Source organism: Solea solea, chromosome 8 (assembly GCF_958295425.1).
Source record: "Solea solea chromosome 8, fSolSol10.1, whole genome shotgun sequence".
NCBI lineage: Eukaryota > Metazoa > Chordata > Actinopteri > Pleuronectiformes > Soleidae > Solea > Solea solea.
Genome location: NC_081141.1, coordinates 14,029,268 through 14,042,480, shown reverse-complemented (window position 1 = coordinate 14,042,480; position 13,213 = coordinate 14,029,268). Strand labels below are relative to the sequence as shown.

Genomic DNA, 13,213 nt, shown 5'->3' with positions numbered 1-13,213 from the left:
GCCCTTATGATTCCTTTTACAGTGACTTAAATGAAGTGCTGGTCTAATGAAACCCTTTATGACCTTGTCAACCATGATGGCTCCCATCAAACTGGCACAATGATCAAATTTACCAACAACATACATACATAACGTACATACTGCCAGCAAAGCTTCAAATACAGGGGCCACAGGAGGATCAATGTCTTCAATTCAGCAGGAGATAAATGATTCCTGCTCTTCACTTCTATTCAGTTTTAGCTGCAGTCTCATGGGTGAACATGTCACTTTAGGGAAGCAGTCAATGAAAAGGCCAATAACAACAGAATGATGAAACAAATTAAATAACACTTATACATAAGTCATGAGTTTCATTCAGATAGATAGGCCATGGAAACCCTCCTACCCTCTGTACCACTTTCCAGTCAAACAGCAGGACTTGCCCCATGCTGGGCTGTACAAACACATTTCTCAGTTAAATGGCCAAAGCAGCAGGACAAGAAAGATACATTTGGATCATGGGAGCAGAGATTCAAAAGGATTTCTATCCGTTTCTCAAAGCAACACCGACACCCACACGGCATGACATCAGGAGCACATAAACCGTCATGTGGTGATGCACAGAACAAGGAGACCTGTATTGTTTTCTTACAGGTTGCCCCACAGGGCAAAAGAAAAGGTATTCTTTGGTGATTTAAGCCAACTAAGCCTACCTAAGATTCTGTGATATAACTCCCATTGTTCTCATTGGGACAACTGGTTTCATTTGCTTGTGCAATAACTTTGGAGACCGAGTACACGAGCCAGCTCTTCGATTGTCTAAATAAATCTGTTTAAAAAAGGTAACATGAGAAGCAGAGTTAGTGAGAACAAACACATGTACGTAGTTGTCATATTACGAGTTGTTAATCACAGAAACAAAATGTGGTGACTGAACATATTATAGAGGTTGCATCATTGTTCAGTAAAACTCCATAAAGGTAATTGTTAATCTGGTAAAAGTCAGTGCAGCCCTATTTTCATACACATGTACAAGAAGATTTCTTTTATCTGGACAACGTCAAAAATGTAATTTTTATATTTGATTTTTTAATGAGTACAAAACAGTACTCCGTCTAACCAAAAAGCATTAGAAGTTCCATTATAAGTGTTTATCAGTGTTATCCGAAATCCAGGACTTTTTCCGTTTCATTTAAAGCATATTAATTTGTCACATTTACACCATGTCCCTTTTTGAGGCTCATTTAGCGGAATCAATTATTTAAAACGTAAATTACATTCATTCCTTAAGGCCAAAACTGCAGCTGAATCGACACAACTACCTACCTTCACACTGTTAAGTATATTTTTTAAATTACCACCAAATATGTTGGTACAATAAAAAAGGGACAGGACAGACAAAATAAATGCAAGGCCTCTGAGATAAGGACACTCACTGATTGATATGAAGACACCACTGGGACACAGCTGACACCAGACGATAGAGCAAGAACTGAGACAAAGTGCAACAAGGCCTTGTTACTAAAACATTTTAATCGTCTGAACAACTAAGGGAACCAGCAAAGACTGAACTGAGGTCATGTTGGCATTAACAGAAGGATAAACTTTGCTCTGCTCGTTTCCAGATCAAGGTCTGTGGAAGTTACCCATTTGTCCAACATAAATGGCGACCTAGTTGAACAGAAAATGTACTATTTTTGATAATATTAGTTAAACAACGGGGAAATTAATCAGGAAATGTATCGGCACACTAATTAACTTTAAAAAATAATAAGTTGCAACCCTAGCCAACTAATGTGGTTGGTTCAAAGTTTTCTGACGAGAAAAGTTGCAGCTTTTTGTTGTCTTGCATTCGGGCAAATTCACTTTGATCAAGACATTTAATAAGAAAGTATCATGCCCTCTGCATTTTATCTTAAAAAAAATTATAATCATTAAATCTAGATTAATCTGCACAGGAAAGCATGTTTGACTAATTATTTCATAAATGTATGCCTTTTTCCTTTCTCTCTTTAGTTTTAATATTTATTTTCAGCCATTTACTTGTTCAGTTAAGGGGACTGTTGTAGTTCATGATTCGTGGATATCATGTTCTTCTTTTGTTCTTTCAAAACAAAAATGGTGGAACAAAGGCTTTGGCATGTGATGTTGAGCTGTAATAATCATGTTGCATGTGCCGTTTGTCTGAAAGAAAAACATAAAAAAAAAGAGGATTTATCTACACAATAGCAATAATTGTTAGGCATGAGTATTAAATAACCTCGACTCAAATCAGCATGTCGTCAACATTTTAGAATCGATGGTTACATAAGCGTGTAGACGTAAGATGGACCACTTCAGCAGTCAATTAGTAATGCACTTTCATCTACCACTGCATTTATCATCTGTCATGCTACTGTTTTAACAAACCCACAGTATTATGAAAATCACACTAATATGCTGACATAAGACAAAGATGTGGAATGAGCTTAGACAATGACAATGTAAACAGAACTACAGTTGAAAACTACCGTTTACTTTCACTGTTAATTTATTGATAAAATAAATCATGTTTTTTTTAAGCACAAGATGATTTGATTAAAACAATAACTTATAGTTCCACTGTATGCTGATCACTTAATGCGTGACTTTACTGTTATTAGGAGACCTTAAGTGCTATTAAAGTAAAAAATAAATTATTATGATTATTACATTGCTTATTTTGGACAACCAAAAGTTTAAAACACTGTAAATAAATATCAAGAGGGGATTGACTTCAAGTTCCTATGCAACAATCATGGTGTGAGCACTTACAACTAAAAGTGAGGACTGGCAGAAGACTTGCTTAAAATCTCAAACACAAACAATAAATACCCACTTTAAACTACTTCAATAACATTGGATATTGAGAATAGCTATAATCCCAACTCAACTTGAACAAATGAAACCCCAATAATCTTAACACAAGTTACAAATGTGGTTGAAAGGACACATCTACCTATGGGAATTCTCACAGATTCAGGCTTTTGGATTGAAGTGATGGATATGATTTGACATGTCACAGGGATAAGACTATTATTGTGTGCCAAAAATGTTTGGTATTTGCCCTGCAAATTGTAAACTAACTAAAGCAAGCCTGTTAAAAGCAAAGCATACCATTGCCAATTCTTGGAAATCCACTACCAAGTCAAGCCTGGCTTGATTTCTGGCTTGCAGGACTGTCAGATTCTCTTTCGCTTGAAAACTCACTGAGTAAATGGTAAGTGAGTTAAGTGTAAATACCCCATGTTTGACAAGATATGGAGATCTTTCATGATACTCCTAGATGGGAGGAAAACATTAGAAGCATGCCTGCCGTAACTGTCAACCATCAACAACGGAGTACTTTAGGTATATTTTATTTTGTGCTTTTCTCTTCTGGATAACAGAGACAGCTGTTGGACCACCAGTGTTGCTTCAAACCTATCTGTGTTTTGGACTGTGCCAATAATGCATTCTATTGCCAGGTCATATTTTGCATATTTAAGATGAGCCTTACTGTGACTGTTCTTTTTTTCACCCGTGTGACTTACTCATTTAACATCTGTTACAGAGGGATGGGAAGTGGCACCCCCTACTGACAAGGGGTGGAATAATTTCTAAATCAGAAATTGAATAATAGGTTTTTTTTTAGGTTTTCTGCGAATGATAATTAAAGTATGTTGAATGAAAGTATGTTGAATGACATCAGCACACTCAGGTCAAAGTGTAAGGGTCAGCGCTGGTCAAAAAACTACATATGGAAAACAATGGCACAGAAAATAATTCTGGATTTCTTTATTTCTAAAACCCCAAAAGCAACCAAAACACAGAGTGAAGATCCAGTCGGTGCCCAGTCGCAGTACAAGTGTGTCAACTAATGTCACGAGTGTGTCGAGTTGAGTTCCACTGTAGAAGTTCGGGAGCCTGAGCATCAGCCCTCGTTAACCCAAGAGGAAACGTTAGCTGTGCTGGCGCTATGTTAAATGTTGATAAACTGAGTAATGATGATCACCTTCATAAGTGTCGGTTTGTTTAACATTAAAGTGTGTTGCCAATTACTCTAACATCGTTAAATTCCTTCCTCATTTTAAAGATGTTTCTTATGGTAATTAATAAGGGTGTCATAGCTTTTGACGTGAGTTGAAGGAAGGAGAGTCTGTTGGTGCATGCACATACAGTCTTGCATGATGTATACTATACAGCACCCCTTGGTAAAATTATGTTCCAGCACACATGGACCCAATAGATTTTATTGGCTTAATTTTCAGACTCTTTTAAATATGGATGCTTCCATTAAGACACACAAGCAACTGATATCACACTCACACACATAATTAAGGGTGTGTACTGTGACAGGGTGGGTTAGGGTTAGGGAGGAGACAGGAGAAGAAGCACAGAGATCTTTATAAACGTGTTTTCACTAGACAAACAACATTAAATCACTAGTGGCTCCACTGGTTGCTTCCATCCATACTCAAAGAGAAAAACTAAATGTTTGAATCCAAAGGAAAATCTAGTAAATGCTAATTTATTCATTAAGTCATTACACAAGGCCAAAAACAGCTTACAGATCAAACAAAAAACAATAAGAGAAAAAAAAAGGAAAAACAGTAATTAAGGGTGCTCAATTCAGAGCCACATTTTCCTTCACCCACTTTGCAATCACAGGAACACACACACCTTAACACAGTACAGTGGGAAGACACAGCTTAATCCAGCACTACAGCGTAAGCTCAGTCACATGCTGTCTACAGCAAACAGGGCCAAGAATCCATTTCTGCGTGTATGACCCACTTCAGCTCAGGGGGCTTGAGTCCGATCCTGGCCCAGCCTGGAACACCCTTCTGTGAGGTGATACTCGTTTACTGCAAGTCATGGTGACTATGAAAAGCTACAGTAGACGATTTCTGTCCATCCATCAAACTGTGCGCCCCACTGCTTTGCCCTGATGACCGTGGCCTATCACTATGACAGCACACAGAGACGGGAAGCAGCAGGAGCTAAGAATGTACCTGCACACCAGTGAGCAATGTTGCAGGGAAGAGAGCTCATCTTCCAACATCTGTACTATGATGTACCATGATGAATAAATACATTTGTCTTTTAATGGGGGCTGGGTACCTTGCTTGGTGGTACCCCAGCCCTTTTTTTGACCTGGTGGGGACTGGAACCACCAACCCTCCGGTTACAAGCCAAGTTCGCGTTCCAGCCATGGGCTGCCCCAAAACTGCCCCATGATGGAGACACGGCTTAACTTCACTTCTTGGTCATCCTCAAGTTGAGCAAATAACCTAACTTAAGCCATTTTCAATTTTTCAGATGTGAAATGGCTAATCTTCAGAGATGAAGCTCTGGACATACTTTCCAGTTTGCAGTTTATAAATGTTTCTAGGTGAGTCAAGTTCACATCAGCAGGAGGACAGCCGAAAGTAGTAGGCGAGAACACTTGCCCAGTGACTCATAGTGGATTAGCTTGTGTGTTCACACATCAGCTCCCTTGGATGTTGACTAAAATTATACAGGAGAGCTGGCAGAGAATCCCCAAAGAATGTCAGGAGCAGATTCTGTAGATATTCGTGTTCACACATACACAGAACACACATACCGTAGAATCTCAAGAGAATCTTTGGAGTCTTTGGTGAAAGCAGTTCTAGATTTACTGCCAGGCCCTTGAGACTGAGGCAAATGCCATACTACTCTATTTTAACTCAAGAACACATGATTTCTGCTCTGAATATTGCACTGGGCATTTCCTACAACCTTGTAGGAAATACCCAGCATCATGATAGAGAGGCCACAATTATTGAATTATTTTAATGTTGCAAGGTCCTTGAGAGTTTCATTTTACAATTATGTTATTGCGTTTAACCCTGAAGTTAAAGTTTAACCATCAGTTTAATCTCTTTTTATGGCAACATTTGGCTGCAAACCAAAAAACGTCTAGGAATGGTCAAGAAACCCAGTTAAGTAATTTGCATACAGGAGGTTTCACATATTACACAAATCTAATAATCCCTCTTCCCTCTGGATTAGAGGTCTCAAACCCTATGATTCATTACATGTGGCCCGCTGATTAATATCAAGTTATAATAGAGTTGTAAAATGTGTAGGTAAAATGTTCCCTTTGTCAAATGTTTACCCTTTGTCACATGTTTACCCTTTGTCACATGTTTACCCTTAGTTACATGTTTACCCTTTGTTACATGTTTACCCTTTGTTACATGTCTGGATCTGTGGGCAGTCCCATGTTACATGACAATTATTCTAATTTGCACAATTGGTCGTGGCACTTATTCCTCGTTTTACAAACTTGATTATGCTGTATTTTGTCTATGTCGTCATGCTTTAATAGTGTTTAATGTTGTATTGCCCCTTAAGGAATAATAAAGCTATCATTAACTCAACTGAACCATAAAACCAAGTGTTGAATCTCAAAGCCTCTTGAAGTTGTGACGACGTGCTAAAATGTACCTTCACAACCTGCCTGGATAGTTTACAGCTATAACCAGCTCTATACATATGTCGTTCATTTATTGAAATGTGTCATTTGTGTGCTGCTTGCTTACATGCTTGCTTACATGCTTCCCTGTAGCGTGTCAATAGAGGCCTCACATCCACAACACACGAGTTTATCTGCCTTCACTAAACACAAAGACAGGCCAGTGTTTCTACGTGAAATGTGCTTTCTACACTAATGTGTCGCGCTACACAGCGACACAAACGCCTGGAGCGGAGGGTGACTTTCGTGTTCATAATCTCATATGGTAATCAGCAGCAACGGGGTAATGCCATCAGGCCCATCAAGTCCTACTCCAGCTACCACAAGAGACACCTTTACATCCCGAACGTTTTTACCCGCTGTCGCCGGCTGCCTGCATCTACAGCTCAGACTGCTACGACAAAGAGAGGCCGTCCACATCACTCCTCTGCCCGTGACCTACTTTGTTACATCCACATGCTACGTTTGTCTCAGTGCTTTTTTTTTTATTTTGTTTTTTTAAAGGCACGTTTTGTACTCACCTGCCTGACGGAAAGAGACAGCGGAGCCCACTTCCCTTCTCTGCTAACCGTTGGCTTGTCTCCGTGGTTCGTTATGTCGGAGCGGAGGCAAAGACAACCTTCACTCGCAGCCGGAACACACGCGCAGACGACGGAGTGTAGCGAGGAGATGAGACCGCCCTTCAGCCTGGTTCACACGAGGAGAGTTCCTTCTTCTTCTCTTTCACAACAGCAGCAGCCACCGCCAGCCCACCGACCTGCGGATCATGGAGCGATCCCTGTTTAGAAGCACGGGGTCAACGTTCGTCATCACGCATGACCACGTTCTCGCGTGACGTCAGGAGCCTGCCTGCCTCCCTGTCGCGTATAGCGATGGGAGATACCACTTTTTTGTGTCCGATACCGAAATCACAAACTCGAGTATCTACCGATATGGATATTAGTCCAATACAGTCATTTCAGAGTATGTATGCACGATGATGCTGTTGACAACACATTTGTGCTGAGTCATTTCAAAGACACAATTCTGCAACTGTGTAACAAACATTCTTCTCCCTAAAAGAAGAAATAAACAGCCCAAACATGACTCAGCTAAAATGTTTGGCACACATTGTTCATGTTATGTGCATTTCTGTAATAAAGGTCATGAAAAAAAACTGTGTCAGTTATTACTCATATTGAAAAAAGACACTGATCTAAAGTGCACCTTTTCACCTTTTGTTCACAGTTTTATTTTCATAAATCATACATTCATAAATCTCAAATTATCCCCCCACTAAAAAAAACACAAACTATTTTAGTCCAGTCTTTTTAAACTCTAGAGGAATTGTTTGTACTGGTCTATTCTTTTTGTGTTTAACTTTTATTTTTCTTATACTACATTCTGTTTCCATTTGGTTAATCGTTTACCTGTTCAAATAAAGCTCTTGATATTTATTACTCAAGTGTCTTGTTTTGTCAACAAACCAAAATGATTGACTTTTAATGATTTATTTGTTTGGGTTAGCCTAACCCTAGGGTCGATTGATAATCGATTAATCGATTAATCGTTTCAGCTCTAATTTATGGTTGTGCAAGATTAAAAAAATCCAGGAAAATTTCAAAGAATTTGGTTTGGTATTTTATGGTATTTTCCCAACTCACTTGTAACTACAACGTTGGCAAAGGTACTACTGTATATTTGGCCATACTGCCATCTGATGGTTGTTTGGCTGCATTGCCTTTATCTGAATACACACACACACACAGTTTTCCATGACTTCAGAGGACATTGAATTGACTTGACATTCATTTCCTGGAGACTTACTCTAACCTTAAACATAATTACTACTGGCCTAATCCTAAACCTGACACTAACCCTAACCTCAGCCTAACACATCTTCACCTTATAATGTAGTGATTTACATGATGGGGACTCGATTTGTGTCCCCATAATGCAACAGTGTAAAAAGATTTAGGTCCCCACAACATAAGGAATATGGTTTTTTTATTCTTTGTGTGGACACTCATAGACATAATGCATTCCCTAGCCCCTTACCCTAACCTTAACCATCACAACTAAATGCCTAACCCTAGCCCACTTCTAACCCTAACCCTAAAATCAAGCCTTAATCCCCAAAAAGCCTGTAAAGGTTGTGAGGACCAGCCAGAATGTCCTTCACAGGTTTGCTTGACGATTGACTAAAGACATGTACACACACGACTGATGCTAACAAAAGAATCCTGAACAAGACCAACAGCAGTGGAAGGTAACTCATAATAGACAGACAGACAAAGAAAGGATAGAAGAAAGGGACACATCACAGTTTTTGACAGCGTCTTTAATTAACTGACAAAGATCCAACCATACTGTACATAGTACTGTGGCACTTACGAGTCAGCATGCTCATAGATACCAAGCAACCAGGATAAAATCTTAATTCAGCAAAAAAAAAGAGAGACACACTTTAACCATATGTTTTTTTGTATCTCTACAGAACTATAGCGAGTCAATTTTCCAATCTGACCAACAAAACATAATCATACAAAATAAAAAAAAAGAAAGACAAATATTTCAGTAACTCATTTAAATTTAGTTTGAACAAGACGCCAAATGGATTAACGCAGATATTTCTTAACCAAATATTGACTTGTGCCCATTCCGTTACCCAGTTCAGCACAGAGAAAAATCAAACACAACTATTCACTATACATATATACATACACACTGGCTTCCATCAGGAGCAGGTATGTACAGAGCCTTTGTTTCAGGCACATATCATACATAGTCTTAAAAATGTAGTGCAAGCTAAATCCACATCACATATTTGAGGACAAACATGCTTAAATTCATTACTCTTTTTGAATTTTTTTTTCTGTGTCTTTGTGTGTGCCAGAGACAGAAACATGGTGTATTAGTGTAAAGCTTCTGTCCTTGAGTGCTCAGGTCAGTGGGTTATCGTATTCACTCAATTTTGATCCCTTTTGAGGATGATATTTGTTGCACACATAAAAAAAACACTCTCTGAGGAGGGGGATTTCACCTAGGAAGCACTTCTTCAGTCTGTGAGAGTTCCTTTAATCCAGAAGCACTACAGAAGACACAGCATAAAAAAGAAATAATATAATCTTATATTATGTGCTTGGAAGTCATGTTATAGAGCGGAGTTTAAGGTGTTTGTAGTGATTTTGTGTGTGAATTGTCGGTGTGTCGCTACTGAAGATGAAATAACACATCTGGATCTATTTGTTTTGGATCTGCATCTGGACTCCTCATATCACATTCTCAAACAGCTGCATGGAGTTCATGATGTTCTCGTCCTGCATAAAAAAAAACAAGTTAAAACATTTGTGAGCGAATGTCTGAAGTAAATACATTAAATTCTGATTAGAGCATGTATGTTTCTCAATCAGGTGGCCAAAGTGACAATGTATTTGCAGTCCACTATATTATATTATATTATATTATATTATATTATATTATATTATATTATATTATATTATATTATATTATATTATATTATATTATATTATATCATATCATAGTATATTATATCATGTCATAGTATATTATATTATCTCATATTATATTATATTATATTATATTATATTACTGGCCATAACAACATAAATGGATAGTTTAGGCAACATTTTAAACCTTTTACAACTTGTTTTTTACAGCACAGAGTTGTCATGAGTGGAGTTTTGTGTGAACTGCGAATTTTTATCAGTATTATTATTGGCCATCTGTTTGTGTGAGAGTACATATAATATGAGTTACCTTCTGACAGGTCTCAATGAACTCCTCAATTGTCACAACTCCATCTCGATTTTTATCCATTTTCTGTGGGGAAAAGAAAACAGAAAGGAAACACACATTAGCAAGAACATTTTGTAACTCTCTACAGTTGTTTTTTGTGTGTTTTTTTTGTGTGTTTTTATTTGTGTGCACTCAGAACCTGGAAGAACTTGTCCACATGTTCAGAGGGTGCATCATCTCGCACACAGGGATAGGTGTATCTCCCCATCATGTCATAGATCGATTTCATAATTGCCAGCATCTCCTGAAGAGGACAGAAGCAAGGTGAAGTAAGACTGAACAAGTTGTTTTTCAAATGTACACACATCTCTAATCCATTCTTTCATTTTGGTTAATGATTTATGTGCCTGTTCTTTACAGTACCTCTTTGGTGATGTAGCCATCCTTGTTAATGTCATAGAGGTTAAAAGCCCAGTTGAGCTTCTCAGTGACTGAACCTCTGAGCAACACGGACAGGCCAATGACAAAGTCCTCGAAGTTGATTGAACCATTCCTGTCCATGTCAAACGCGTTGAACAGGAAGTGAGCATAGGTGGTTGCATCTGCAGACAAAAGAATCAGCTTCATTGTCATGGATTTGGACTACAGTACAATGCTGTACTGTCAAGGCCACTCAGTCTCTCACAGTGTCAATTTACTCCCCTGTGTTAACAATAGCTTTAAAAAAACATCCTAAAACTGTATGAGAGCCCAAATCACTACCAAATCTATGGCCGAGCATAAAATCCCTGGGCTGAGGTAAAAATAAAAAAAAGTTTATGATATCTTTTGTAATGCTACAAACTTAACATAATAGTAGTTGAAATTAGCTACTCATCAGCTATGAATCACAGGAATACTGAGTCATCTTCCAAGTGGAAGGTTGGGGTTTGATTTCAGGCTCTGCTGTACGTGCCAATGTGTCCCTGGGAACTTAACACTTCACCCTTTAACACTTAACCCTCAAAATGTCCATCTGGACTTTTATGTTGCTAATTTTAACCATGAAAGGGTCAGAAAATGTTGTGTAAGTAAGTGCTTTTGCCCATTTTTCCAGAATAACATCCAATATCTAGCAGTTATTTACAATACTGCAAGTTAATTTGAACAGTATAAAGCATATTTAAAAAAATTTGTTTGAGTCTTTGTTCCAATGTGCAAAAACAGGTCAGGTAAACTTAGGTGTTTTTTTCCAACTCTCTCCTCAGATGACAAAGACACTGAAGACACTCCGTTTCCTTTCAGAAACAGTTGGAATTATATAGCACAAACTGTCGTGTAAGTACTGCAATGTAAAGTGCACTTGTGCAAACGTGTCGCCGGTGATGCGCTCGGTGTTAAAGGGTTAACACTTAGTTGCTGCTGATTGCTGTGCCAGCAGCATCTGAGTGGGTTACTCAGAATTGTTTTACTTTCAATACTTTCACTGAAAATACTTCTGCATTCAAAAGAATTTCACTATAGTTAAATGTACAGGATTTTGTGACTGATGTAAAATACATAACATTCCCTTTTTTCTTTAAATCTTCTTATAACTTTCACACATTTTCCATTATGAGGCCGAACCAGGGGAGAGATTGTTTAAACAGCTTACCTCCTTGGGGAAAGAACTGAGAATAGATTGACTTGAACGTCTCCTCATCAACCAGCCCACTGGGACACTCCTGCTTAGGAGGAGGAGGGGAAAAAAGATATATATTAGGATCATTGAAGTAAAGCATTATAATGAGACATATATATATATATATATATATATACTGTACATACAGTATATATAATGGGGACATACATTCTTAAAGCCCCGATAGAGAGACTGAAGCTCCTTCCTGGTGAACTTGGTCTGAGCCTGTAGCTGGTCCAGCCCTTCCGGCTGGTGACGCACCGTCGACAGCTCCAAATCACTGTCGCTGCTGTCTGTGGGAGAGAGAGACAGAGAGACAGACAGGAAGAGAGAGAAGAAAGAGAAAGAGGTGATGTAGAGAGGGAAAGATGAGGAGAAAAAGAGGGAGGATGGGGCAGACTGAGTGCGTAGATGCAGGTCAACATTCGGGGAGGGGGGAATCAAACGTTCAACGGGAGGCGAAGGAGGTGGGAAAAGGTGTATCAGAGAGATTTAACAACAAAAAAACTGCAAAGGGGCAGGCAAATGAGGGAGTTAAAAAAAGAAGAGGATGTTGTTTATGGTGGAAAAGTCACCAAACAAGCCCAGTTTTGTTATTTAAAAAAAAAAAAATCCTTCACAGAGGATATGAATTTGAGAAAATCAGTCATAGACACTTTTCAAAACTCATAAGAAATGCACAATTAAGTGTCCTAGCAGCATGATTGATTCATACACATTAAGAGAAAGCACTGCACAACTGGGAAAAAGAAGACATTCAAAAAAGGGGCAAAAGGAAAAAAAGAAGGGTTGTTAACCCATAGTATAGTCTGGGTTTGTGCTGTTCCCATACTCACCATCTTTAGACCGAGAGAACAGAAGAGAAGGAGGGGTGATGACACCAAGGTAGAGTGAAAGAGAGTAAATGGAGCACGATGGGATAGTGATAGTAAGAGGAAGGAAAAACAGAAACACAAAACAAAGATAAAAAGTCAATTGTCAGATCAGACAAATATATGAGGAGCACTGGGTGAGCCAGTGGATAAGACTGAAAAAAAGATAAAACAGAGCAGTGATATATACATGACAGTGAAACATGAATAAAAAAACAACAACAAAAACGCAAGTTAGGATTGTATGTGATTCACTTGTATGTTTAATTAGATTGTTAATCACAACATGGGTTCTCTCTCTCATTCAGAAAGTTTGGCTATGTATCAAATCAAACGTATTTAAGCACTCAACTCTAACCAAACTATAGTTTGAGCTTAAATTAAAAGGTCATTACTGAAGAAAATGGACACTTAGTACTTTATTTTTGCATTGTTGCCTTTTATCATAACTAACACAACTACACA

At 38.3% G+C, this 13,213-nt stretch overlaps 2 protein-coding genes across 7 annotated transcripts in view; both read right to left on the bottom strand.

The window, feature by feature from the left end:
* Positions 1–7,685, bottom strand: part of slc23a2 (solute carrier family 23 member 2) — a 29,068-nt gene extending 21,383 nt beyond the window's left edge. For 2 of the 4 annotated variants that reach the window (XM_058636114.1, XM_058636115.1), the window contains exon 1: positions 7,000–7,685. The gene's annotated coding sequence lies outside the window, so the exon portion shown is untranslated. The remainder of the gene's footprint in view (positions 1–6,999) is intronic. The other 2 variants (XM_058636117.1, XM_058636116.1) reach the window with 2 other exon arrangements.
* A 1,095-nt stretch (positions 7,686–8,780) lies between these two features.
* kcnip3b (Kv channel interacting protein 3b, calsenilin) overlaps positions 8,781–13,213 on the bottom strand; it is a 46,548-nt gene continuing 42,115 nt past the window's right edge. For all 3 annotated transcript variants that reach the window (XM_058637018.1, XM_058637020.1, XM_058637019.1), the window contains 6 exons: positions 12,045–12,169; positions 11,850–11,919; positions 10,640–10,818; positions 10,416–10,520; positions 10,238–10,300; positions 8,781–9,777 (listed from right to left, as the gene is read on the bottom strand). In XM_058637018.1, coding sequence (XP_058493001.1) covers positions 9,730–9,777; positions 10,238–10,300; positions 10,416–10,520; positions 10,640–10,818; positions 11,850–11,919; positions 12,045–12,169 — 590 coding nt within the window. In that variant the 3' untranslated portion in view covers positions 8,781–9,729. The remainder of the gene's footprint in view (positions 9,778–10,237; positions 10,301–10,415; positions 10,521–10,639; positions 10,819–11,849; positions 11,920–12,044; positions 12,170–13,213) is intronic.